The sequence below is a fragment of the Gavialis gangeticus genome, unplaced genomic scaffold (genome assembly GCF_001723915.1).
Source record: "Gavialis gangeticus isolate Ggan-Ray unplaced genomic scaffold, GavGan_comp1, whole genome shotgun sequence".
NCBI lineage: Eukaryota > Metazoa > Chordata > Crocodylia > Gavialidae > Gavialis > Gavialis gangeticus.
In genome coordinates, this window is record NW_017729029.1 from 31345412 (window position 1) to 31369455 (window position 24044).

A 24044-nucleotide genomic window follows, 5' to 3' on the forward strand; every position below is an offset into this window, starting at 1 on the left:
AGGATATTTATCTTGCTGGGATCCTGTGACCCCAGCTGACTTCCTGCCCCTGGTGCAGGGGGCTGGACTTGATGATCTTCCAGCCCTAATGTCTATGAATCTATGAATCCTGGGGCAAGCCAGTAGGTGGCCCTCTCAACCTGCTCCAACCTCAATTAGTTATCTTGATTAATAACCAACCATACTACAATGTCCATAGGCAGTGAAAGGCAAGGGCTAAGGGGGTTTAGTAAAACACAGCCAGCCTGTGCACACGCTCCCAGTGGCTGCAGGGGGGAAGGGGGCAGAAACAGAAACAAGCAGCTGGCGGGAACTCAGCCAGCCCAGCTGAGCAGTGAGTGGAGCAGTGCCCAGCTGAGCAGGTAAATGTGTGGACAGGAATGGGCGCGGGGGATGGAAGAAGGAGGGGTGGGGTGCAGTTTGTGGGATGCTTACTGCCCAGGGCTTGTCCAGGGGCTCTGGTGGGGGTGGGTCCTGCCACTGCACGCACCTCTGAGGCAGGCACATGGGATACGTCCATCCTCCCCACACCAATCTGTGCTGTGGGCAGGGTGTAGGCAGTTGTTCTGCACCCCACTGCCAGTGCCCTGACAGCTATGCGACGCCATGTGCCTCCTGCGTGCTGCCTGCGCCCCCTGCCCAGCGGTGGGAGGCACATGGCACCGGCAGTGGGGTGCGGAATGAGGCGCGCGGCGGCAGCTGCCTCTGCCCTGCACACACCACAGATCGGGGGGGAGCACATATCCTTTCTGCCTGCCCCAGGGTTGCATGCAGCGGCAGGAGCCCTCTGTGTCCCTGGATGAGCCACCCGAGCAACAAGCATCCCACGACCTGCCCCAGCCCCCGCCATCCACCCCAGCCCCTGCCCCACTCTCTCCCTCATAGCGGGGACCTTGATCTGACCCCACCATGCCCCTTCCCCATGACAGACTAACTTGCTGGGGGAGGAAGCACTCAGCCCCCCTAAATTGTATTTTCTTCCTCTGTCTATGATAATGTCCAACTGATTTAACAGAGTGAAGCTTGGACAGACAACATGTGTGTGTAACCATGCTGTGCCTGCTTTGATCTGCATCAAACTCTGGGACAATGGGGTCCATGTCAAATACAACATGTATTAGAAGCCAGAATCCTCTCCTGGTAAGTAATCATTGGTTTTCTTAGTGTGAAGGCCTCAACTGAAAAGGGACTGGCAGGGCCATCTGAATCTGGCTTGGGATTTGGGAACTGGAACAAAGGAAGAGCGGTAGATGAATATCTGGAATGTGCTTCAGAAAACTGCTCTACATATCTTAGAAAAATCAGGAACTGGAATGTTTGCCAAGAAAGCTATAATGGAATGGAGAAAGAATTAGGTACAGATGTACTCCTTGCTCATTGAACCAAGAACCTACCAATCCGAGATTATCCTCACAAGCTCCAGGAAAAAGGAAAGGCTGTTTCCAAATGGGATAAGTGAAGATAGAAGGTCTGGGTAGGGCAGAGTCACTGTGTATGAAGTCTCTGCCTTTACTATGAAGGCTCAGAGAAACAATACTGATGTGCAGAGTTAAAAGGGAAGTGCACACTTCACTTCTGTAATACGCTGCTGTAGCCTTTGGGATGAAGGGATAGAGACCCAAAGACTGCAGAGTTGCCCTAATGTCCTTGAGACTGTAAAGCAACTTGTCAGAGGTAGTATTAAATAGTTTACTTCCTTTAAGGAGAAAGGCTTCTACAGTTGTAAGAGACAATGGAAGACAGAAAGAGCACATATTAAATGCATCCAGAGCAGTTTGCAGGAAGATCTTTGGTGTAAGCTGGCCTTCAGTCACAAAATACTTCCTGCTGCTGGAGGCAGTTTATCTGTCAAGCCAACCATATGTCCCAATTACACCACGCAACCTACTCTTGGACATCTCCAAGGATGGAGATTCCACCACCTCTCTATGGAGATTCCACAACCTGTTCCAATGCTTTACCTCGTTCAGAGGCAGCAAGTTCCTCCTCATCTCCAACCTCAGTTTGCCCTGCTGCAGCTTGAAGCCATTGATCCTAGTTCTGTCCCCCATGGCCACAGATAAAAGCCCATCTCCATCTTTTCTGTCATTATCCTTCAGGGATGGGAAGGCTGTGATCTAGCGCCCCCCTCCAGCTTCTCTTCTTCAGACTCAACCCCTTGAGCTCTTCCAGCCTGTTCTCATCAGTCCTACTTCCCAGACCCCTAAATCATCTCCACCCTCTCCGGCACTGGCCTTCAAGAAGGCTGTAATCCAATCCCCATTCCAGCATCACTTCTCCAGAGTCAGTCCCCCAAGATCATTCAGCCTGTCCCCATCAGGGTCAGAGGGTGGCCAGAATCTGGAACGGGCTGCCAGGAGAGGTGGTCACCTAACTTAGAAGTCTTCAAGAGGAGGCTAGATAGGCACCTGGCTGGGGTCATCTGATCTCGGTTCTTTTCCTGCCTGGGGCAGGGGATCAGACACGACGATCCTTCGGGGTCCCTTCCGACTCTACATCTATGAATCTATGAAGAAGCTAATTTCTAAAATGGGGCTTTATAATTATCCACACACTCACCTGAGGGCTGGAAGACAAAGAAACATTATGGCCAAAAAAGGCCAAACTTCAAAACCTTTTCAGACAAGGTGGTCTCGATGCTTACTTGCTGCTTAGACTTCTCCTGTCCACTTTCATTAATAAGACACTAGGAGTTGACCAAAATAATCACATGCTTTCACTCAGACCTGGTATTTTCTATCCCTCTCTTCAAAGTGGGTATAATAGAAGCCACATTGTGTTAGATTTTTTTTTTGTAGCCTAAAGGAAGATTCAGAACTCAAGATGATTGCATCCAATCTTTCAAGAAGCAGATCTTGAGTGATATAGGTGAAGATTTCTTGGAGTAATGTTCATAACCTACAAAGATATTGTACCCATGGATAATAAGGCATACTGAAGAAAAAGGCAGATCGGAGCATACAAGGATGGTTACTCCTTCAAGGGTCTTGGTTCTTTTGTATTCCTTAAGTACTCCTCTCTCTATTCTATGATGGACTCCCATTGTCTTCACTCTTTGGTGCATCTCAGAGAAAAGGGTAAGACTAAGGTAACCTCATTCTTTGGGTGCACAGTTCTGCCTAGGATGAAGGTCTGCATAGCACTGGATCAGGGAGCACCATGGCTTGAAGATATTTCATATACTCCATGAAGGCTTCACTACCCAGCTTATGGATACGTTATCAGTTACAGTGAATTGTGGGATGTCTGATATCTAGATCAGAGCTGTCCACCTTTGGAGTGCCTGGGGGCTGCACGCTGTGTAGGCTGCACCTGTGAGAGCCCCTCAGGTCATGTACTACATGGGTCCTCTACTGTGTTGCTAGCAGCTTCTCCCCCAACACTTGGGTCCCAGGGCTCTACAAAGTCCCAGGCTCCCTTGTCCCCCAGCCAAAGCACCCTGCCATGCCCCCAAGGGCAGGAGCAGAAAGCGAAAGCTGCAGGTGGGAATATGGAAGCCTGAAGACCTTCATGGCAGCAGCCTCTAGAGAGTGTGTGGGGGAAGGGGGAGGGCTGGCACCTGTGTAAGAGGCCACAGGCTGTAAATTAACCCTTCAGGGGCTGCCAGTTGAACAACCCTGATCTAGATATCTGATGGCAAAGTATACAGTGATAAAGTATAAGCACTAAGTAGCAGGAGGCAAGGTAGTGGATGCTGCAACCTCTGAGGATGATCCCAGAGAGCAAAGTCCAACACAGTGCTGGAACAGCATGGTCCTCAGGACATGAGAAAACAATCGGTACCAGTGTGTTTTCAGTGCTAGAGCATGTAACAAGAGTGTCAGAACTGTGGATTTTGGAGAAATATGCCCATAGAGAAGTTTAGAGCTTCCTGCTTATGTGCACATATGATTCCAGGATATGGTGTTTTGTTCCACCCACGAAACCCCTTGATAGCACACAGGCATGAAGAGTAAGGGCTATGAACAGAATCTACACTAAGGAAAAGTCAAAATGTTTAATTGTTCCAAGGAAAAATGAGGCTGATTTTTCTCAAGCTCCTTAGCAAAAAAACTGAAGTCTCCATGGATTTTTTTCAGCAAGAATAACTTTGCCATGCTTCTCTATGCTCAAGTGTCTTCCTGATGAATTAGAAACATATACAATAGCACTGTTACATGCTCCCCTCTGCAACAAATGAGGCATCAAGAGTGGCCATCATTAATAAGTATGATGAAGTTGCAGGGTGGAGATTTCTATGATGATGTGCTTTCCTCTACAGAAGTATGGGAGCAAAGAGACTAAACCCTCATCATCATCATCAGCTATCCCTCAATATGAGGATGATGTCTGCCAGGGGGGGATTACTATTGAGTTTTAAGGAGGCTGAAGAGTCTGATCAGTGCTCTGCAAGTTGTTCCATAGATATGACAAGTGGTGCCTGGAGGGGGAGAGGGGCAGAGGGGGGGGCCCAACAGTTGGCCAGGATGTTGTGTGCTTTCCTGTCTCCTCTGCCACTTCTTGGTCTTCTGAGCAAGACAGTTGACCATCTAATCTCTCAAAGAATATCTATCAACAGCTATTTTAAGCCACCAGACAGAAGTAAAATGAAAGGAAAAACTAAAATAATTCGACTAACTAGAAGATGAGGGGAAAATAATTATCCCCCTATCTAGAAGACAGAGAGGTAGTTGGCTGCATTAGTTTAAATTCAGGCAGAAGCCAGGGTAGAGACGTACCTTGTAGACTAACTGAATCAGAGATATATAAGTTTTTGTGAGCTAGCATCTGGTGAAGTGAACTCTTGGTCATGAAAGCATATGCATCTCTGATTCAATTAGACTATAAGGTGTATCTTTACACTAACTAGAAAAGCCCATGGAAGGTAAGAACAACCCAAGCAGTGGTCACAGGTGCTCCACCCCTCACAATAGCCTGACTATGGCAGTCTGAATGGAATGCGAAGTACAGTCAAAGACTGAATGAATACTGCTATTCAAAAAGAATGCTAAACTTGTGGACTATATACCCCAAGCACGAAATCTGTACAAACCCTCAGAGAACGTTATGCCATACTCCATAAAATGAGGGAAAAAATTTTAAGCCACAGACCAGAATAACCTGGCTCCAGTCCAGCATGTGCTGAGTGGCTTGGGCAGTGTCAGCAGTAAGGTGGAGTCTGCCAAAGTCTGAGCTGAGAGCTATGCTGATGTCACTTCTCCCAGCCTCCCAGTTCCCAGCCAGGGCACAAGTGCAGCTTCCAGGTGAAGAGGAACTACACTGGGACTGAGCAGCTGGGAACTGTGCCCATGCTGCTTATTTTCCCTGACCCCCAGCTCCTCAGCTGCAGCACAGATGCAGTTTCCAGCTGGTGGGAAGCTGTGTGACAGCTAGGCAGCTGCAAGCTGTGTCCAACTGTTGTTGCTTCTCTCTGCACCCTACTTCCCTCCCAACTACAATGCAGGTATACCTGAAAGCCGTTAACCCCCAGCTCAGCTCCCCACTGGTTGGAAGCTGTCCCCATGCTGCAGATGGGGAGCAGGAGGTGGGGAGAAGCGTGATGATGCAGGTGTAGCTTCTAGCTGCCCAGCCCCCATAGAGGTGTGAACAGATGCAAAACTCTCTGGCTCCACAGGCCAGATCCAGCCCATGAGCCGTATGTTGCTAACCCCTGCTATAAAACATTTGATTTAATTAAAAAGAAAAGCAAACATTTTCAACTATTATGTGACCAAACAGAATTTAAGATAGATACCTATTTCAACATCATCCTCAGCTTCTGCTTTAAATATATATACTTTTATAACTTCTGAACCAAAACCATCATCTTTAGCAACATCATCATTTGAAACCTCAGTGCTGATTTTTAAGGGTGCGCTTCCAATATGGTCCAATTTTTCTCCAACATCATCCACTGTAAAAATGCAAAAACAAACAAAAAAGTGATAGTGAGGTTCAAACACATTTTTTTAAAATTAAAATGTTAGTAATGTTTCCTTCATCCCACTTGTGCGCACACACACTGAAGGTCTATATTCTCAGAGGTAAGATCCACTGGAACTGGCTTTAACGTAAGCCAGTTTCTTTTTCCTTTAATATGTTCCAGGCCATTTAAATAAATCCAACAATCTCACTATCAACCTCTTAGAAAATTCAGGACAAAAACATTACTATAAAATAAACTTCATAAGAAAAAGCATGATTAAATCATGTAAATAGTATACAGATATTGTTCTATGTTAAGCCTAGATGATACATGAGTAAATAAAGTGTAATATACATACATAAATACATATACACACACACATTGCATATGTGTGTATATCTATATCTATAAAAATATAAAATAGATATGATATTTTGGGCAGTTGAACATTTTGAAAATTTCAGATGAGAAGAACAGTTTTGGGTTGTTTTTGTGAATTCTGTTATTGGCAACTAGCAGCTGCCATTCTTACCAAATGTACATTTGGCTACTAACAAACGACTTGCAGAATGAAAAGAGTAAATAGTATACTGTTGATAAATCCTGCAAATATCACCTTGTTCCTTAAAAAGTTACAATGTAACAAAAATTAATGTACTTCAGGTCTTGCTATTAGCTTGGTATCTTCTGAGACAGTATTTGGATGCATTTCCAACTACTTCAAGTTGAGTTACCAATATACTTTATGTCTACATCTAAAAATTAAGCAATATTTAATCTATTTAGTCAAAAGGAATTTTTATTAATAATTATGTTCCAACCCCTACTAGGTGGAATATTATCAGTTTTGATAATGCAGGTGTTTACATATATATCGCCTGATTTTCACAGTAAAGAACAGTTAAACCCTGATCACAAAGGCACATATCTGCAAACATCTTTACTATTTATGTATCGGTAGCACACTGCTTACTCTCTCTGGTGAAATGCACCCCAGTGCAAAGGTCCAGCAAAAGGCCACTGCTCCACTGAATACCCATTGAAGCCCTCATAACAAGGATGATTTCTGATCTGAAAGAAAATGTAATCCCTATCTTTTCTAATATGCACAGATTTTTAATTATGTATACCTATTATATTAGACATGTACAAATATATTTTAAAAAAGAAATTTAAGAAACAACAGCAGGTTATTTCTTTATGACTTTGCATACTGTCTACTGTGAATGCCATTTAGTAATATTTACTAAACCGTAGCCAGCTTTTTTAGTGAACCTCATGACATTCAGGATCCTGCTACACATTCAAATTAAAGCTAGATAGAAACCAGCTATAGAGCTGTCATATATTTCCAAGCACTAACTTTATAGCTGGTTGGCTCTTTTTACAGCTAGATAGTCATTTTTATGGTGTGATAATTATTTTGCACCTTGTGACTGGTATAAATTTATTGTGCAATTAACCAGTTAATTGTGTGATTATTACTTTGCACTTGTGGATGGTCTTTCTTCACATGTTTGATTGGTCGAAATTTATGGCTCGATTAAGCAGTTAATTGTGTAATATATGTAATGTGTAGCAGGGGCCTCAGAAGATACAGGAAAAACTAAAAAAAAACTTAATAAAACTAAAACCAAAACTGAAATAAACTGCTTAAAATTAAAATCAACAAACACTGCTATCAACTATTGTAAAAGTAGACTTCTGCAATTTGATAATGAACAACAAGAAAATATGAATGGATGGAGGATTTTTTTTAAACAATGATCATTAATTGCTTAGGGAATTTACAGAGGACTCAAATTTGAATTGATCCCAGAAATATTATGAATTTCATTGTGGGATAAATACCAACTTTTAGATGATATCATTTAACTAAAACCTTGCTAGTGGTTTGACAATGTTCTATTTAAAGTCAGTGGAAGCAAGATCATGCATTTGTTAAAAACTTATTCCAAATAAATGTACTGTATAACATATGCATCCTCCTGGAAATGCCTGCATGGTACCAAGCATAACAAGAAAATGAATAGCAAGGACAGCAGCAACACTAGATAGAAATCTATAAATACCTTTGATTAAGTTTACCAGCATAAAATTGTTAATACAAATGTTAGTTGTTTCATGCAAATGAATGTGACATCCTCTATAGGAGCATGCTTGCTTTCTCAGCTTTTGGTGTGACCAGTGGCTTATACAAGCACACTTTTTGGGAAAATGTAGGGAAGCTAGCAGAGATAGCTACTGTTTTCTATGAAAAGGCAATATGAATTTAGATGATTTGAATATAATTTATAAATAACTCTATCTTCCAGCAAACTACCTTAACATCCTAAAGCTTTATATTTAAAATGTTCTTGTTTAAAGATGAAAGGATTTTTCTATTCTACATCTGAGTCTCTACTCCCATGTTGCAGAGACCTGTATGCATGCTTAGTAAAGTTAGCAATTATACTGTACATATTTAACTCTTTGCAGGGTTTGGGCCTAAACAACCATGTAGGAAAGGAATGAAAACAATACATAAAGTTTATGAAGTTTATGAGTAGAAAAAAAGTGTTCAGTGAAATATTTTGCTCAAGTTTCATTCAGTTACTGTACTCCTTCCTGACTGCTACTTGTAAGCCAGGCATGTACTGTATTTGGAGGTAAAAAGTGATTTTTCAAGCTGATGGTATCTTAAAGCAGAAATCCCTTTTTTCATATAAGATTTACACTAACAAAACATAGTAAATAAAAATGTTAATATTTAAAGGCTATTAAAAAAGTTGAAGTTTCCTACAACTAAATAATAATGGAATAACAATATGTGCCACTACACTAGTTTTTTCAAAGAAAGTTTTCTAATATTCAAGGTATGTAGACATGAAAATGACTGAATGTTCTTTGTGTGAGACAATACACTTCCAGGAACTAATAATTTAGGTTGGTCAGTTGTTTGATTTACCAGGGAATCAATGCCAATGAAAGACAGAGACAGATAAAAGTATTTCACAATGAAAAATTTAAAATATTTTTTTTACAAAATATTTTTAGTTGGGGATAGAGTAAAACATGTTCATAGATTGTGTACCATCACAAATTGCATCTTACCTTTAAGACACAGAAAACTTATATTTGTTAAAAGCCACAGTTCCCTCCTCAGAGAGGCAACACTGTTTCAAAACCTAAAAGACTGATGGCATTTCTAAAGCATTCAGCTTCCTTAGCCTGATTCTCATTCAGATATGGGCAGCATGTACCAATTCAATTAATTTCAGTTTGAGTTTGTCCCCAAGTCTATATATATAGACCCTCTAAAACTCAGGCTCCTGCTTTTCTTAGCAAGTGAAACAAATAAAGTTCAGCATTAAATGCTGCATTAAATCTGCAATGTAACAGATAAACTCAGAAGACTGAATAGTGATAAATTATTATGTCTTTTTCAACTTGCTTCATATTTGCTCTACCTCAGTGGCAACTATAAAGGACAACCAGAAATTGTTACCACTTGAATTGTGGGTTTACATGAAATAAGTTTGGTGGCCTCAGGCCATTTTCCAGTAGAGAAAAAAAATAATGCTAATTAATCCTTTCCCACTATTTAGCAGAGAGACTAGTAACTGAATTTATAATCTCCAAATATTTCCCCACTAATGTCAGGCAGCATCCAGATCCTTGTGTTAACAAACAGGATTCCATTTACAGACTGCTAATCCTGTGCCTTTTGTTAACTGCAAATTGTCTTTTTTTTTTTTTTTTTAGCAATAACTGTCATTTAGTAAATCAATGGAAGAATAAGGAACAGAACACAGGCTCCTGGCTCAAAATCATTCACCAGCAACACTACATTAATGTTGCCTCCACATTTATAAAAATATCCCGATAGCTTTAGAAATAGATGCTGAATCCTCCTAGGTACCAAGGTAGGAGGAATATTCAGCTCATTTGTCATTTAAAACTTACGTTTTTCAGTTGGTTTCAGGTGTGTGATGTCCAGATTCACCGTGGATTGCCAGCTCCCAATTCACGTGATGTCTCAGCATGCACTATGCTGGTGATATCACACCCACCATAGAAGCCCCCAAGGTATGACAGGAGGGCAAGATAAGTCCCACAGTTTTACAATTTTGCAAAGTTTTCTAAAGTTTAATATGCTTATTTTATATCCCTTAGGTACAATATAGGAATATATGTATTAAAATGTTTAGCAAACTATGCAACACTGTACTGCAATATACTAAAAAGGAGGTGGTGGTGGAACATTACCTTACCCCTAAAGGCCAGCTCCAGTGTTGTTCTTTGGTGTGTATGAGGTCACCAGCATAGTGCATGCAGGGCCAACACATGGATCAGAAGCTGGCAATCCGCTGTGGGTCTGAATATCGCAAACCTGAAAAACAAAAAAAGGGTGTGTTTTAAGCTTTGAGCGGTGCCTACTGTTGCATTTAATCTGGTTATGTGATGTGCACAGTGTATATTTTGGGAGCTCAGTGCTTTAATTTCCAAAACAAAATTATGCTTAAAAACACACTTCCTACTCAACATTTATATTTCACTGTTTTTTTATGGGGTTAATATGTCCCATTGGGAGTAGATTTGACATCTGGTGTGCCATGGCAATAGAGTTTTCTTACAATTCTTATAGGACGCGCTCATGTTTCCTTTAATTTAAGAAATTAAACTCATAAGCACTAGTAACTAGACAGATAGATGGTGACAAAATTCAGACAGATACAAAATTCTTTTCACATATATCAAATAAGTATCAGACTATACTTTTCCCAAGCAACATTTATATCACTTTTTAAAAAAATCCAATGAATAACTAGATAAGACAAATTTAAAATGGTGAAAACTTAATTTAAATTATAACTTTAACAAAAAGCAAATATTTATATGTTAAAACTTCTCTGAATTTAGCTTTCTCCCTTACTAGAGGCTCCCAGATTTTGTTGCACAAGCACAACGTGGTGCATCCATGAAGAGCTAACTGGTATAGGAAGTTGTCTCCTTGTTTCCAGTTGCCAAACTTAATTAAGACAGCTAAAAATACATTTAAACACTTTTAAAACTTATTCTTATACTCCTTGCTTTAGCTGCTAAACATTATGTGATCGAGAATGGGAGAGGGAACCTCTCAATAATCTCTCTGTTCTGTTGTGACCCACACTACAAAAGAGCCCGACAATTCCTGTATACACCACTGGGAATTATAGCATACAATTATGTTCCTGGGATACTGGTTGCCCACTGAGCTACACAGTAAAGTACATAATATGAGGTTTCAAACTCTTAGCTTGATGGATATATTTATCTCCCCCTATGTGACAGACTTGAAGGTTATTTTCAGAAGCCTGACAGTGCTGTCTTAAGACAACCTGGGCAATAAAAAAACCTCTACACAAGTTACCCTGCAAGGAGATGAACACTTTGGTTCCAATAAACACTGAAGTACATGCTTAACTTTAAGGTTATTTGTGAAGTCAGGCACCAGCTTTGTTGGATCAGGTTCACGACAGGATCAAAAGAGGCAAGATCTGCTGTTGTGTATTAAACAGAGTCTTGATCTACACTACCAAGTTTAGCTAGCAGAGCTATGTTGGTTGGGTCATGAAAAGATCACTTGCCCTAATTCAAGGGTATCAGATACAGCCCATGGGCTGGTTCTGAACAGCAGAGCCCTGTCATCTGGCCCATAATGTTTCTTGTGGGCCTTGGACCAGCCCCGAGTGCTGCATGCAGCACACAGAGCCACGCTGCACATGGGGCCGAACCCAACGTGTGCTTGATGTGTTGCGCAGGGCTAGTCCAGTCCTGTGTGCTGGATCCAGGGCTGGTCCAGACTGGGACCACAGCCCAGCCCCATGTACCACATGCAATGTGTGGGGCTAGGACTGGCATGTGTTGCATGTGGGACTTGAGCCAGAATGGATGCTATAAGCAGCACAGGGCTGAGCCAGGACATGCACTGCATGCAGCACCAGTCTGTGGGCCCAGTCATCCACTCATCCAGCCTAAGGGGTTTGATACCTATGTCTTAGTACAGTGGTGGCCAAATTATGACACAAGTGCCATGGGCAGATAGGGCAGGGAGCAAAAAGCAAAGCAGAGATCAGACAAGGTGCACAGGGCAGGAAGCAGAAAGCAGAGAAGGAGACTGGGCAATGGGAGATCTGAGTGGCACTTCGGGAGGATGCACGGCTAATTTCTAGCACACTTGCCAAAAAGGTTGCCCCTCCTCTTTGTCCCCCCATCTCCACCAGACCTAGCTAATGTAACTATATGGGCAGAAAAGGTAAGCATATGCTGCACCTTCACTTAGGGGGCTCTGTTTTTACACAGCTAACAAAGACAAATCCAAAAATATTTGAATATATATACTGAAGTCTATTTATGACTTCAAAAACCAGACTATCTAATAACCTGGGCTGAAACTGTATTTATTCAGATATATAACCTTGATCAGCTCAAGAAGAAGAGTTTCTCAGACAGGATTCATGACCTCAATAGGGTTATCAGACCTTATTAACAGGTTTACAAACACTGACTATATTCATATTTATTTAAAATAATCACATGGGCTAGTGTTTGCAGAGTATTTTTTGTAGTTGGAAGGGTGTCCAAATCCAAAGAAATCTGAAAACTACTGGCTTAATATAGTCTCCATCATCAACTCCTCTATCAGAAGGAATTATAAATATGACTGTACTTACAAATACAGGGATGCAGGAAATATCACCGTTACATAATATCATTTTATGTTTGCCATTAGAAAGGAGAAATGATTTCAGTTAAAGTAACTGAGCTCTAAAATGTACTCCTTTCCATAGAAACCTAAAAAGTAATGCCACCGCTGGAGACTTTTTGAGTTGTTCTCACATTGGTTTCTTTTTGCTTTCTGTTACAAACTAAGACAAGTGTAAGTAACATATTATACTTAAAATACTTTTTCATGCAGCACATGACATGAAGGACAGAGTGATAAGAATTACAAAGTCTCTCCTCCAATGATGGGAAAACTAAACATGCAGTACTGCTAAAATTATTTAAATAGTATCACAGGTATGTCACTAAAGAGTTGACAAAACAAGCATGAAAATAACATTTTTTACTTTGAAAAGTTGAATAAAAACAATTTATTGTGCCTAGATCTCTTATGACAATGCCATGTAAATCAAGTATCTCAAAACTTAACTTAGTGAACTGTGTTGCTTCCAGGTAGCTAAAATGATTACTTGGACAATCAAAAACTCATTCTGGTCTAGCAAAATTGCATTAATTTAGAGGAGTTGAAAGGCTGATTTGAAAAATTTTGTCTGTATTAACTTACTTGCATGACTGTCCTGTGTCTGAAAGTGAAAATTGGTCCCCAACATCCAATTAAACACCAAAAAAGAACAATTATTTTCACAGCCTGCCATTTTACTAAATTCCTTCAACTGTATGTGTAGTAAATGCATAATTAATGATAAAAGTGCCCTCCTCACAGAGCAGTATGGGGGCGGGAAATTATACTTGGAACAATAAAGCAGGAAGTTAGTTTTCATTTTCAAAATCAGATCAGAGGTACCGCTACTGAGGACCACTTCAGACAACAGCTGCAGAGGAAAGAAAAATCTGGCTACTACATTTTATCTGTAAACCATCTTTTCTTGTCAAACAAGTAAGTTATGGTCAAAATCACTTCTTGAGTCAATTGCCTTCAATTTACAACTTTTCTCACCCCTCTCTTCATGCTCTTGAAATTTAATAAATGTTACTTTTGGCATATACCTGGACAATATGGTAATTAGGTTTGACTTTTTAAATTGTATTAGGCTTAAAACTGTAAGAAGATAACCCACATAGTATGCTAAACAAGATTTTAAAAAATATCACTATTCATAAATTCTTGGACTCTTTGCGCACACAGGCACTATGAGCAGGACAGTATGATCATCATGCCTCTGTTCTGCACCACTGCCTACAGATTATCCACTCACAAAATCCAACTCTTAATAATAAGAAATGTGGTGAGAGACTGTTCTGTGATAGTCCAGGAGCACGGGATAGTAAGAATTCAAATTCATTACTCTCTCCCCACTAGATCACTTCTAGTTCAAACAGTCTCCTACTTATAGCTACCATTATTTCACTTACAAGATATCATTAAGTAGTCTTCAGATGTGCTCTTGCCATCATCATCATCTTCAGTTTTTATAGTAACTGTAGAACCAGGAACAGTACTGGCCGCTTGAATCACAGCTTCTGTATCTGAGTTAGTTACAAGAACTTCTTCTGACACCATTGTGGGTGAATCAGCTCCTGACACAGTGTCTTGTACTACATGTTCCAAATGTCCATCAGGACCCGTAACAAGATCAGCCACAAAAACCTGATCAGGAACTCTAACAGTTTCTGTTATTAGATCAGAAGTCAAAACATGATCACTGGTATCTAAAGCTTCTTCAATAGCAACATCAGCTTCCAACACAGAGTCAGGAACAATTACACCTTCTGTTACAACATCTGTTTCAGTGATGATATCAGGTCCTTGAACAACTTCAGCTGCTAAGCCATGATCAAGAGTTATTCCATCATCCGTGACTACATCTGAAACTAGTACAGCTTCAGGGACTGATACAACAATATGGTCTCCATCAATATGAGCAGTGCCAGCCATCCCAGCCACTATGAAACAATTATGGAGGAAAACAATGTTAAGATTTGTACTACCACATGGCATCACCACTACTATATCAAAGGGTATGGACAAACTGCAGTAAGTTTAAAGAAGGTGGAGACTTACCCACCTCAACTTACCCTACCCACCTTACTCTCAGTGAAATAAGATAAGCTATCACGTTAGTTTTCACTCACCACAATATAATTAATAGAAAATTAGCAGTTTCGTGGTAAGTAACATTTCACCTTTTAGCTCACAGCAATGTGTTAATTTGTCCATACTCCAAGGTACATAACTAAAACATAAAAGTAAATTATAAATATAAAAGTTCCTCAGCTTTCCCTTGAATTTTATTATGTCTGATGTTATTTAATAAATTAATACTATCTTGTAACATATGACTATGACATTTTATTATTTAAGTCAGAGTACAAAAGCACATTTCTTTTTAAAGGGTTAAAATTACAACATCCCCTAAAAGTCTTTATATGGCAAAAGACCATTATGAGATTTTATATGTATTTTTAAAAACTAAAACAATTCTTAAAAACAAGTCTTAATAATTTTTAAAAACTAAAACAATTATGCTAGCAACTTGAATCCTGTATTATTCCTTGGTGTAGCAGAAGCTGAGCACAAAGCTGAATAAGTTAATTTATACATGCATCAGTTTTGCTGATTGGAAAAGAAAAAGAAAAGCACTGTCTGTGAAAGGCTGTGGACGACAGGAGGACTAAACAGCATGAAGTCAAATGACTGCTAACGCAGATGAGAAAAATTTATTTCAGTATGTAAGATGATGGTTTAAGTTTATCAAAAAGTGAAGAGTTTAAACTGTAAAAAGATCCTTTGTTTTACTTCCAGTATGTTATGCCAGAAATGTCAGTTATAAAGTAAATATTAATAAATTTATTTTCTCTTCATCTAAGGAGGACACCGTCAAGTTTAGAGCCTAATGAAAATGACAGATAATGCTATCCATCAATTTTAATATTTACAGATAGCGTATTAAAAGACTTTATCAATAAAGGGTTAAAAAAAGTTTAAACATATTTACCATTTTTATTTCCTTTGTAACTAAATTTGGCAAAGTCAAAAAAAGAATTAACACCATTAATCTAACTCAATAAATATTGCCAAACTGCATTTACTATCAGAGTTAAAGACTGGGGGAGGACCTACAGGTCATGAAAAAAAATGTTTCTTGCTTTATCACACCCCTGGTAGGCTGTGCTAGGCTAGAAGGAGGTGCTGGCTGGAAGGAACCTGAGTGAATATAGGACAGCCTTCCTTTCCCCTGCTCATGCACATCTCTGAGCAAAGTGTCATTGGGCAGCATCCACAGGCCACTTAGGTACATTTAAGGGGCACTGGGTGCTAGCAGGAGTTCTCTGCTCAGTGCTCTCCCTTAGCACCACTGGCTGCTTGCAGACATTAAAAAACAAAACAACCCCCCAAAACAAACAAACAAACAAACAAAAAACAACCCCTCTTTACTGGAAGCAGCAGCATATTAGTTCGACCTGGCTATGCAGCTATTAGATAAAAGGGTCGATCAAATGTTAGATATAAAAGTGCTAAAAAAGCCCCACTAAAGCACCCGATCTACACAGATGCCAGATGAGCCTTCATCTAACTAACACCTCATAGATGGAAATTTATCTCCATTTAACTAACACACCGCCTCATGTGGGCATGGGCTGGGCTTGGCATGGGAGTGCATGGAGTTTAAAGTAAAGGGCTGGTTTTTTGGTTTTTTTAAACATCTGCAAGCAGCCCTGATTTATTAACCTATAACCTTAACTTCTGTTCCTGTTTACTCATGATTTGTCCCACAGAATTGGTTATTGTACATTTAGTGGCTTCTCTCCAGCTATTGCGGGCAGAAAGAAGAGGCTTACAGTTTTTGGTGGACCCATGCCCACCATCAATATGTAAAACAAACAGGCTTGTTTCAGACAGTGCCAGCAGTAGGTCCTTTAGAGGGAGGACATACATACAGAGTATATCTAAAGCAATCCACCCACCCATCATACTCTTCCTGACATACAATTATAGAAAGTTAGGGTTAGAAGGGATCTCAGGAGGTTGGAAGGGACCTCAGGAGGTCATCTAATCCAACCCCCTGCTCAAACCAGGACAATCCCTAACTAGATCATCCCAGCCAAAGCTTTGTCTAGCTGGGTTTTGAAAACCTCCAAGGATGGAGTTTCTACCACCTTTTGGGGTAAACTGTTCCGGTGTTCTACTACCCTTCTAGTGAGAAAATTCGTCCTAATATTCAACCTAAACTTCCCTTGCTGCAACTTGAGACCGTTGCTCCTTGATCTGTCATCTGCCACCACTGAGAACAGTCTAGCTCCATCCTCTTTTGAACCCCCCTTCAGGTAGTTGAAGGCTGCTATTAAATCTGCCCTCAGTCTCCTCTTCTCTAGGCTAAATAAACCCAGTTCCTTCAGTCTATCCTCATAAATCATGCGGTCCAGCCCCTCACCATTTTTGTTGCTCTCCGCTGGACTCTCTTCAATTTGTCCACATCCTTTCCGTAGTGTGGGGCCCAAAACTAAACACAGTATTCCAGATGTGGCCTCACCAGTGCTGAATAGAAGGGAATAATCACCTCCCTTGACCTACTGGTAACACTCCTACCAATGCAGCCCAGTATGCCATTAGCCTACTTGGCAACAAGGGCACGCTGCTGACTCATATTTAGCTAACTGTCAATTTTAACCCCCAGGTCCTTTTCTGCAGAGCTGCTGGCCAGTCAGCTCCCAGCCTGTACTGGTGCATGGGATTGCTCTGTTCTAAGTGCAGGAATTAGCACTTGTTCTTTTTGAACTTCATGAGATTTCTTTTGATCTAACCCTACAATTTGTCTAGATGGCATCTACCATAATAGGTTTAGCAAGGTCAAAAAACATATCCCTGACTGTTCTGTCTGCTATTAATGGACCTATCATCCATGAATTTGTCTAATCTAAACCTCAATTTTCAATTCCGATTAGGGGGCATTCAACATTACACAAGCAGCATTCAGAATCCTGTACAACTTGCTTCTTCATAACCAACTTTGCCTTGAGCCATTTCACTTTTTAAAATCGACACATGCTTTTCAGTATCAGCAACTGAGCACTACAGTAACAAAAACAGGAATTCAAAAAGTGTACAGGACGTTTCTTGAAGCTTTGCGTCTGCATAGCATTTTGAAGATGTTGAAATGTTGAATGTTATTATAAACCTCAAGACAACTTTACATTTAAGAATAAGCTCATACTGAAGAAAACTGTTTTACTTGAAACAACATATCTGTATTATCCTTTAGTGTTTATAAGTAAAAATGTTTTACCAAAATCCTGCATAATCATAGTGTGAGGCATTTTGGAATCTTGCGTCTGTAATCCAAGACTTCCACCACCTGGATCCATAATCAGCTATGCTTTTTCAAACAGCTGCAAAAGCAAAATTGTAAATTATATTAAATGCATTAATTTTCTGAACTAGTGTATAATACACTATGTGCAAATAAATGCAGGTTAGATGTAGGAATATATACCTCCTAACCTGAAGGGAAAATATATGTATTACCTTATACAATCTAGCTCAGGGGCAGGCAATTATTTCGGGCAAAGAGCCGCTTACCTAGTTTTGGCAGGTTGTTAAGGGTCACATAGGTAGCACTGCCCCTTGGTCACCATCTTGGGACCAATGTCCCAGGGCCACCACTGGTGGGGTCCAAAGCGGAATGCAGGCTGCCAGGGGTTTGTGGAGCCAGGCTGGGCTGCACCAGCAGGGAGAGGGGGGAGCTGGTTCAGCTCCACAGAGCCCCTGACAGCTGGGACCCCGCACTCCTGCCACCCTGCTCTAGGCTCCACTGGCACTGGCCCCATGCTCCCGCTGGCTCCCCGCCCACTCACACCCAATGCCCCCCAGGCCCCACAGTTCAGGTGAGGTGCAGCACATGCTGCAGTCGTTTGCAGCCTGCCTGGGGCAGCCTGTGCCTGCTCTGGACAGCCCCGTGCGGGCAGCGAGCAGCTGCAGCAGGGAGCACTGGCCATGGGGCAGGCCAGGGGCCGCTTTCCTCCATGCCAGGAAGGAGCAGGGAAGGATCCCAGGGAAAAGCTGACCGGGGGGGGAGTGCCCCCCCCCCCCCATGGCCAGCGCTCCCTGCTGCAGGCACTCACAGCCTGCGTGGGGCTGTCTGGAGCAGGCACAGGCAGCCCAAGGTGGGCTACAAGCGGCTGCAGTGCGGGGCACCAAGCACAGGGCAGAGCTGCTTCCCCCACTCAGCTTCCCTCCCCTTCCCTGCCCTTGTGTCCCCTGACCCCTACCTGAGGTTCCCATGCCGCCGGGGCAGCCACGTGCTCCCAGGCCAGAAGCCCCTACTGGGGTTTCGGGCTGGGCAGGTGACTGGGCCCTGCTGTTTTGGAAGCCTGCTGGGCTTCCCCTGGGTACTGCCCTTGGTTCCTGCCATTGTTGACAGGAACCAAGGGCAGATAAATATTAATTTTCTACATTTTTAGGGGCCCCGCGAGCTAGACAGAGTGGCCTCGTGGGCTGGGCCATATTTTGCTCACCTCTGATCTAGCTGGTCATATTATTTTGTGTTTCCTTATGAACCTTGCCTTTTACATCCTGCAACTACTTACATCCAAGAGTATTCCTAAAGAACTTAAAAGGTCTATTTACATAAAATATACTTAAATACATGCAAGTATTTGTTGCGTATGGCCTTACTTTATACATACAATTTTATTACTGTGTGGTCTTCTTTTTTTTTTTTTTTAACCTGTCTGGATTTATCTACAACAAGCTTTGGAACATCTGTAATACTAGGATCATCTGACAAATGTGAAACTAAGTCAAGGAGCAAATTTTGACACCAAGTTTAAAACTTTCATATTTCTATCCTGTATATAATAAGAAAAGATGGTCTGAAGTTCTGTTAAACTAAAGGGGAAAAAAAAGCTGGTATGTTAGTAGTGTTTTTGGCAAATAGTTTCACAGTTTCTAGGGTCGGAAGGGACCTGAGTAGATCATCTAGTCCGACCCCCTGCCATGGCAGGAAAGAGTACTGGGGTCAAACAACCCCAGCCAGGTATACATCTAGCCTCCTCTTAAAGACCCTCAGGGTAGGAGCCAGCACCACTTCTCTTGGAAGTTGGTTCCAGATCCTAGCTGCCCTGACTGTGAAGTAGCGCCTCCTGATGTCTAGCCTAAATCTACCCTCTGCCAGCTTGTCACCATTATTCCTGGTCACTCCTGGCAGTGCTCGGGGGAACATGGACTTCCCCAGTGCCTGCTGATCCCCCCTGACTAGTTTGTAAATGTTGTACTGTGGTAACAAACAGCGTGCCAAGTATGCTAGTAATTGAAACAAGTTACTGGCATCCTATTAATACATACATACAAAACTCTTCATCAAAAGAAAGTTAGGGTTTTTAAGGGACAACATACCTATAACAAATCTACACCAAGGAAATCAAAAGTAAGCCACTTAACAGCTCTCATATTCTGTTCACAAGCACACACCTCATTATAATACTAGAGACTACGGACTACTCATGAAAACCTCCTCCACTTGCATTCTCCTGTATGCACTCTGTTATCTGATTATTTCCCCAACCCTTAACATTAGCAGTTGCAAATGCTTGGTTTAAGAGTAAGTAAATAAAGGAATGTGTATGGAAGGACGCTCCTTGGGAGGAGTGTTTTATGTCAGGCACGTCATGTATATAGCAGCAAACTACTTCAGAACTCAGTTTTTAACATATTCATTTCTTCACATTTTTAAATATATATTTTTTTAAATTTTGGGCAGGGGTTGGAAAAACTGTATAGAGGAATCAGACCTATGAGGGCAAAAGTGTAGCTGCTGATAATATTTTATTTGTCAGTAAATGTAGATGAACCTTTCAATGAAACTGGATAAAACTGTCAAAACATAGGTCCTACTTGAAGAGTTATGAGTGCCCAACCCCACCAAACTATTAGATTTGTATGCACAGTGAATAAGCTCTTGGTTATAACATCTAAACCAGGGGTAGGCAACATTTTTGGCCAGTGCAGAAAAAACTGCAATGTCTACCTTGTAAGGTACCAGAGTGCCAGCATGCTGGAAAAACAAAACCGGGTCAGAGGCTTCAAGGCAAGACAAACTGCATATTAACATAGTTAATGATCATAGATGTTGCCTTTTTTTATGGCAAATACCAGATTTTCTAGAAGTTCTAAATCTGGTGACAAATACAACTTCATATACTATCTTTGTTCTTGTGTAGTCTTTTTTGTTAAGCATGTTGTGATGAGAGAGAAAGAAAAGAAAGAGAACAGAGAGAAAGAGAGCGAGGGAAAGAGAAAGAAAAAAGAGAAGACAAAAAGAGGGGAGAGAGAAAAAAGGGCAGAAGAGAAAGAGAGAAGAGAAAAAGAGCAAAGAGAGAAAGAAAAAAAAAGGAGAAAATAGAGAAGGAAAAAAGAGAGAAAAAGAGAGAAAGAAAGAAAAAGGGGGGATGCTGCCTGGCAGGGGCAGGACGCTGGGGTTGGGGAGCTCCTGGCTCAGGCTCTGTGTGCACCAGGCACAGCACAAGCGTGGCAGAGCCCCCGGGTCATGGAGGGAGCCCTCCAGGCTCTGGGAACAGCTGCCACAGGCAGTGCTCAGGATTGAGCTGGCTGGGAGCCTGTAATGCAGTGACCCTGCACAGTGCCTCACCCGGCCCTGACCCCTCAAGGGGAGCTGCAGGTGGGCAAGGCCAGGGCAGCTGCAGAAGCTGCTCCCAGGAGCTCCTGTGGTCAGTCCCCTCCCCTGGGGGTGGGACTCTGCCCTGCTTGCGCTTTGCCCAACACGTAAGTAGGCTGAGCTCAGATCCAGAAGCCTTGGAGCCCAGAATCCTGCTTTGGCCACGTGGCAGTCCCTTACAGGCAGGACAGCTGTGTACCATTCCTGCGGAGCTGTGTGGGCCGGGCCCTATCTTGGATCCCACTTGTCACCCTCATCCCCCATGGCCTGAGCCCATGGAGCCCTGGGGCAGCCCCACTTCCCACGGGCTGGCTGCCCACTGCTTCTCCCTGCACCGCCTAGCCCCAGCACTCAGCACCCCAGTGCTGCCCCTACCTTGGTGAGACAGGGTGTCCATCTGCCCAAGCCCTGGGTCCGCTCACCTGCTGAGAGCTTTGAGTGCAGTGGCCCTGCACAGCTCCTCCCCATCAACCCCTTGCACCTCCCCTCTAGGGGCCAGGCTGGGCTGGAGGGCCAAGCCCAGGGACAGGGGGCAGAGTTAGTAGAACACAGGCCGTGTCCCTGTCTGTGTTATCCTGACTCCGTCCCCAGTGCCTGTCCCTGCGCCAGGACCAGTGGCAACTTAAAAAAAAAAAAAGTTTTAAAACAATTTCCTGACGTGCCTCCTGGAGTGCCAGGGAAAATGTGTGCACGTGCCACTAACTGGCATGCGTGCCAGGGGCTGCTGATCCCTGATCTGAACTTAAGACTTGCAATTAGATGTGCACCAATCAAGATTTTTGGGGCCGACACCAATAGCCAATTTTTAAGGAGGCATATTGGCCAACACTGACCCAATTTCTGATACTCAGCTCTTCAGCTTGAAGAGCTGCACCCAGCTGGTAAGTCTGGTGTGGTGAAAGCGGAAGGAAGGGGTCTGGAGGTGGGGGGAAGGGGCAGATCAAGCCCCCTGCAGTGACAGAGGGAATGAATGGGGCTGGGGCAGGTGCTGACCAGCCAAGGACAGGGCAGGGAGGGGCATGGGACAGAGCGGCAAGTGGTTTGTCTGGGGGGTGCGGAGATGTGCCCCTCGGATCTGCATGCATGGCGCGAGGGCAGGTGTGGCACAGAGGTGCAGCTTGTCAGGAGGGCAGGCTCCCACTGCTGCATGTGGCTTGTCCAGTGCTCATCTAGTAACTTCCACCACTGGTCCTGCTGCTTGTCTGGGAGGGCATGGGGGCAGGAGGTATGTGCCCCACGATCTCCCTGCTTGGGAAGAGCTCGGCCCTACCTCATTCGGCCCCAAACAGAGGTGGGGGCACACATTCCCCCTCCCCATGCCCTTGTGGATGAACGGCTGATGCCACCCAGGCGAACACCGGATGAGCTGTGTGCAGAGGTGGGAGCTGCCCGCCCCATGTCCTGTGCCCACCCCGGCTAGGCAGCCCCTGTCCCAGCCCCAGCCCTGACCATGCACCCTTCCTCACTGTGGGGGCCTTGATCTGCCCCTCCCCCACCGCCCTCCATCCCCCTTCTACCACACCAGACTTCCCAGCTGCATACAGCACTCCACACTGCCAGCTCTGCTCCTCACTGCATACATGCTGTGCTGTGGCTGCGCACATGCACGAGCATTTATCAGACAAATTATCAGCTGCATTGGGCCAATTTCTGATGCAGAAAATTTTCTTTATATTGGTAACGATCCCACACTAGACTGAGGTACTGGTGCACCTCTACTTGCTATAGGTAATATAGCCTCCTTCAAGCTTCTCCTTTTCTCAGAGATGTACATAAAACTTGACAAGTTAGCCTACTTTTGTGCTCACAGCACCACCCATTATGCAGGGCATTTATTTTTTTGCATCGTTTCCATGTAGTTTCCTGTTTGTATTTATCTGATGCTTCTTATACTTGGCCTGTACGCTCTTTGGAGACAGTGACCATCCTTTGGTTCTGTGTCCATAAAGTACCTAGCATAATCCATGAGCAGGACTGTTAAACAAACTGATAACAACATTAAATCTCTATGATTATGGGCAGTCCAGATACTTCAGAGGAAGAAGATGCAGGAAGCTAGCTGTGATTTTAACTATAGAGATTCTAAAATACTCTGCAACTGACAGACCAAAATACGACAGTTTCCACAAATGTTTATTAGCACCAATGGAGTAAAAGACGGACAAATTCTTGGGGACATACTTTGGAGATACACAGTAAACTAGTTATTAAGAGATGCTTCACAGAACTGTAACTCAAGCATCTAGGTTTTACTGGCTAGGATATTTTGTACTATTTTGCTCACATGAGAGAGAGCATTTATGATAGCTGATGGTATCATGCACACAATAAAAACAGCTTTCAGAGTTGGGAAGAGTAAGGCACAAGACCAATATCAAATTAGAAGTAGCTGACATAAATGTAGATGGAACAGTAATGTACAGTAAGGGTGCAACAATAAAAATGTTTTGGGCCGATACCGATGACAGATTATTAATGAGTTGTATCAGCTGATACTGATCCAATTGCTGATATGCAGCACAGCAGCCTGGAAAGCAGCATCCAGCTGATAAGTGAGTTGGGGGGGGAAGGGGCGGGGGAGGGGGCCAAGGGTGTTGGGAAGTGGGCATATCAAGGCCTCAGCAGTGAGGGAGGAGCGGGGCACGGGCAGGTGCTGCCCAGCTGGGATGGGACATGGGACAAAGCTGCGAGTGGATCGTCTGGGGGTGCAGGGAGGAGAGAGGGGGCTCCCGCCACTGTGTGCACTCCCCAGGGCCGGC

The 24044-nt window shown here is 42.9% G+C and overlaps 1 protein-coding gene across 2 annotated transcripts in view; it reads right to left on the minus strand.

Annotated features, from left to right (window-relative positions):
* ZNF711 (zinc finger protein 711) overlaps positions 1 to 24044 on the minus strand; it is a 62295-nt gene that overhangs the window by 17179 nt on the left and 21072 nt on the right. For both annotated transcript variants that reach the window (XM_019521380.1, XM_019521379.1), the window contains exons 2-4: positions 17899 to 18001; positions 14027 to 14557; positions 5735 to 5893 (exon numbers count right to left, since the gene is read on the minus strand). In XM_019521380.1, coding sequence (XP_019376925.1) covers positions 5735 to 5893; positions 14027 to 14557; positions 17899 to 17977 — 769 coding nt within the window. In that variant the 5' untranslated portion in view covers positions 17978 to 18001. The remainder of the gene's footprint in view (positions 1 to 5734; positions 5894 to 14026; positions 14558 to 17898; positions 18002 to 24044) is intronic.